This window comes from Zingiber officinale, chromosome 5A (assembly GCF_018446385.1).
Source record: "Zingiber officinale cultivar Zhangliang chromosome 5A, Zo_v1.1, whole genome shotgun sequence".
Taxonomy (NCBI): domain Eukaryota; kingdom Viridiplantae; phylum Streptophyta; class Magnoliopsida; order Zingiberales; family Zingiberaceae; genus Zingiber; species Zingiber officinale.
The window spans coordinates 147,792,674-147,796,809 of NC_055994.1; the positions used below are offsets into that span (position 1 = coordinate 147,792,674).

Genomic DNA, 4,136 nt, shown 5'->3' on the forward strand with positions numbered 1-4,136 from the left:
TTTTTTTTATAAATTATAAATTAAAAAAATATCATTTGAAAAAGGTATTAGAAAGAAATTTATTAAATAATTATTATTTTAATTTGTTTTAAGAAATTAACGGTTCATATTCTCTTTTAACAATATTATAAATCAAAATAAATATTATTTATAAATAAATCAAATAAATTATTAAATAATTCTTATTTTATTTTATTTTAATGCATTAAAACCCATGCTTTTGAGATAGCATTGCGGATGCCCTTATTCCGTTTTATTCCAGTTCCCCACCCCTATTACCTCAAACCAAACGCCCACAAGTTGCTCTCACAGGTAATCCGTCGCGGTGTTTCTATCGTAGCATAGGGTTTGCGGCAGCTACGCAGCCCTCCGACGATCGCGTAATGGCGTGGGGGCGACGAAACCGTGGGACTGGATGTAGCCTCCGCCGGCCTCCATGTCACCGAGCGCATCGGCAGGGACGTCACCGGCCGCCTCGACCTCGAGGAGGCTGTCGAAGCCTCGCTCTATGCTAGCCTCCCCCTACTCCACCCTCCCCAAAGAGGTACCTCGCTCTCTGTTGGGAATCTAATTGTTGCAGAGTGGTTGTTGATTCTGAATGAAGTTGATCACGATAAATATAATAATGTGCACCGAATTTTGAATTAGGAACTCCTGTTCTTATAGGAGAAAAGGAAATTTTGGAGAAGTATATTTAGGTTGCTTCTGTTAGAAAGGTATACACTTGGTTAGTGCTTTTTTACTTTCCAGATTTCCGATCATGGACTTCACTTCTGTCGAGTTGCAGTTTGTAGATTCACTGATATTACTACTATGACAATCCAGGTAAGACTAACACAAGAGGAATAACTTTGCTACTGTTAATAACAATTAGATTTTTTTACTATCCACACCTAGGCCTTTCTCATTGGTACACAACTGGAGCAGATCAGGATGGCATTGAAACTGATGTTTTTGATGATTGGCCTTTTTTTTTAATCTGTCATTCGGCTAAGAAGGAAAGGAGTACTATCTTGAAAATGTTGGTTTTCCTATAAAATAAGTGCTCTTGCATTAATGAAAAAGAAACTCTTGATCCAAAAGTATTTGTTGTATGCATAAAATCCTATTTACAAATTATTTAAACTGACTTTTGGTTAATTTAGTGATCTTGGGCCGATGCTGGTTGTTTAATTTTTCCAATTAGATAAACTAGGAGGAAGACACTTGAATGGAAAATGACAATGAGTTATTCTGATCTCAGGAATGAAATTATCTGTAAATAAGATTGATTCAAACAGCAAACTAAATCTATGACTCAACATACTTAAAACCCTTCTTGCATAGTGCATCTAAGTAGTTAACATAATGTTGAAGTGATATTTTTATCTACAAAGTACACATTTCTGTAATTATCAATATCTTTGATCCATTAATTTGTTCCTTCGATGGAGTCTTCGTGGAACATCTTCCTCTTTCTTTAGGGCTTTGCTCTCCGACCGACTATAAAACTGAAAGTGATAGTTGGTTAATATAGTATATAAATATCCAACGAAGAAACATTAATGTTCAATTAAGACAATGATTTAGTAATATTAGTGTAGGACGAAAGAGATCTTCAAAAAGCGAATCTGGTATCCTTTATTTTGAAATATTTTTTTAATGAAGGTATTTTTAGTCTTCTCATGTTTCTGATAATGCTCAGATATGCTTGGAAATGTACAACTTTTCAGATTATTCTGTGTGAAGCTCTTTCTAGAGGTGGAGTTGCAGAAGCATGTTCTGTAGTAAAGATGGTCGGTTCAAATATCTATACTGGAGTGGAGGGTCGCTTGTCTTTAGAGATTATTTATCTTTATCTTGAAATGGTTGCTTCGGTAAAATTTGTGTTCTCACCCCAATTGTTCTTTATTAAAGTTCAACTTTTCTGTTAATATTTGTATATCTATTAATTTTCTGTTTTACTTGTCTAGCAATGTATGAATATTCTACAAACAGGCCTCATCATACGTGCTAGAGCCCTTCTTGCTGCTTGTAAGGTTGAACCAAAGCCTGTATTAAGCACATATGATCAGCTTTTATCATATGGAGCTATTTTACCTTCGCCAAACCTGAAACTTCGCTGTCTGAGATCTGTTCTTGCTGTACTTTGTGAGAGGGTTGGGTCTGTATTTGCACATACATTAGGGACCACGGCTGTTGGCGCTTCTCCAATCCTTGGCGGATTACTCTTGTTACAACAGACAAGTACTTCATCAACCAAGGAGCTCGAGATAAGATAACCAGTTTAGCAAATGGGTAAGTTTTTTGTTTTTTTGGAAGCAATAGAATTACATTTATTCCAATCTTTTTATGTTAGTAGTTTATTTATTGTGAATTATAGTTGGTTAATAAAAACTTTCAAAGTGTCTATTGAAAAAGGTTAATAAACAAACCCCAGTGCACTTGTTTTTTAATATTAATCTATAGGGGTTTACTTGTTGTCGCTTAGGGTCTTAATAGAATGGACTTATTCTATGATAGTACTTCAGAGAGCTTGCCAGTATTGATGATATGTTTCTCTGAACTCCTTGTGCTTGACAGCCAAGGATAATAAAGGCTACACTCAGTTTTCACTAATTGCATATATCCCTTCTCCACTTGGCATTTGATGGAATCCATTTTACTTGTTTTTTCAAAGTTTTTTTTATTTTTATTAATCTTCAACTTGCGATGACAGACATACGGTCTCGTTACGTGAAGGGTTTAGGTCCATTACCTAAACTATCTGTAGTGGGTGATTCTAGAGCCACAAATATCAGTTCAAAACATCATGATGATTATGAAAAATTTACAACTATGCAGAAAACAATCAATGAACATAATCTGACTATACGTGAGCAGCATCAAAAATTTAAATCATTATTGCACCAACTTCAACAGGTCATTCCTGGCTTCTCAATCCAGCCTCCACCAACATGCTCTTTAATTCGACCTCCTCCACCACCTCTCTCGCCTCTAACATCGACTATGTAGTTTTTTATTTTGCAACATTATGTAATGCGCATTTTACTACTCATGTTCTTTTGGATAATATTTGACTAGTTGTGTTCATGTTTTAAAAATATTTGACTAATTAAAAGTAAATTGCACTTTTATGATGTATTTTAGACACATTATAATGTTGTGACTGAATGAGTAATATATTTTGTAATGCATAGATTGCGTCACAAATAATTAAAGAAAAAAATATAGCAAAAATACATTTCGCGACGCATTTCATGTGTCGTGACATGTTAGAACCTTTTCGCGACGCATAAAAGAAGATGTCGCCAATATTAGTGTTGCGAAATGACATCACCTTTGGCGACGTAATAAAAGAAGGTGTCGCCAATACTTGCGTCGCGAAATGTTGTAACCTTTGGTGACGCGTACCTTAATGCGTCGCCAAAGATCATATTGACATTTGCATACGAACCAATTGCGAAGCATGCTGGCGACAAGAGTTCAAGGTCGCCGCTTGACCGTCGATGGAGACAAGAGTTTAAGGTCGTCGCTTGACCGTTGATGGAGACAAGAGTTTAAGGTCGCCGCTTGACCGTCGATGGAGACAAGAGTTTAAGGTCGTCGCTCGACTGTTGATGGAGACAAGAGTTTAAGGTCGCCCCTCGACAGTTGATGGAGACAAGAGTTTAAGGTCGTTGCTCGACTGTTGACGCAGACGTTTTCTCAAGAGGCATTCTTCACTTTTATTCATATTTTACCCTGCGTTCAGGAAACATACAAAGATACATAAATTCACTCGCGCACCTCTCATCCTAGCCTTGTAGGGTTAGAGATGATTCGCGCTCTACGACCGCTCTGCCTTCTTCTCAGGTTCCCGATCGACCGTAACTAATATGGTGGCCTTCGTCCGACTTGGGTGACTCTGGACTTTTCTTCATAGACCAACCCCTGAAGATTTCTGGTGACGACATTCACCTCTATGCGTGGATTCTTCTTAGCGCTCCTAGCTTCAGACCTGACAATCTCAACATAGCATCGCCGAGTGGCCAATTGATCACCTTTAACCTCACCCACCTGGTAATCTACCGGGAACTTAAATTTTTAGTAGTAAGTAGACACCACCGCCCGGAAATCATTAAGGGCCGGTTGTCCCAAGGTATTGTTGTAGGCCG

General features: G+C 37.5%; 1 protein-coding gene across 3 annotated transcripts; it reads left to right on the forward strand.

Annotated features, from left to right (window-relative positions):
* The first annotated feature begins 247 nt into the window (after positions 1-247).
* On the forward strand, positions 248-3,083 carry LOC121982359 (nuclear pore complex protein NUP155-like). Of its 3 annotated transcripts, none has more exons than XR_006112083.1 (3): positions 248-544; positions 1,713-2,277; positions 2,699-3,083. XR_006112083.1 is itself a non-coding variant. In XM_042535377.1 (3 exons), the coding sequence occupies exons 1-3, from the start codon at positions 437-439 to the stop codon at positions 2,259-2,261; spliced, it is 561 nt and encodes a 186-aa protein (XP_042391311.1). In that variant the 5' UTR covers positions 248-436; the 3' UTR covers positions 2,262-2,435. The 3 variants fall into 3 exon arrangements, 2 of the variants coding, with proteins under 2 accessions (XP_042391311.1, XP_042391312.1); XM_042535377.1 differs by lacking the exon at positions 2,699-3,083 and having other exon boundaries at positions 1,713-1,856; positions 1,953-2,435; XM_042535378.1 differs by lacking the exon at positions 2,699-3,083 and having other exon boundaries at positions 248-825; positions 1,713-1,856; positions 1,953-2,277.
* Positions 3,084-4,136: the final 1,053 nt, after the last annotated feature.

What these genes read in the sequence shown, in the direction of transcription:
- LOC121982359 (XM_042535377.1), top strand. Translation starts at nt 437, where the DNA reads ATGTCACCGAGCGCATCGGCAGGGACGTCACCGGCCGCCTCGACCTCG. An exon ending in ACTCCACCCTCCCCAAAGAG is followed by an intron (nt 545 to 1,712) that starts GTACCTCGCTCT and finishes ACAACTTTTCAG; the next exon opens with ATTATTCTGTGTGAAGCTCT. An exon ending in ATCTTGAAATGGTTGCTTCG is followed by an intron (nt 1,857 to 1,952) that starts GTAAAATTTGTG and finishes TTACTTGTCTAG; the next exon opens with CAATGTATGAATATTCTACA.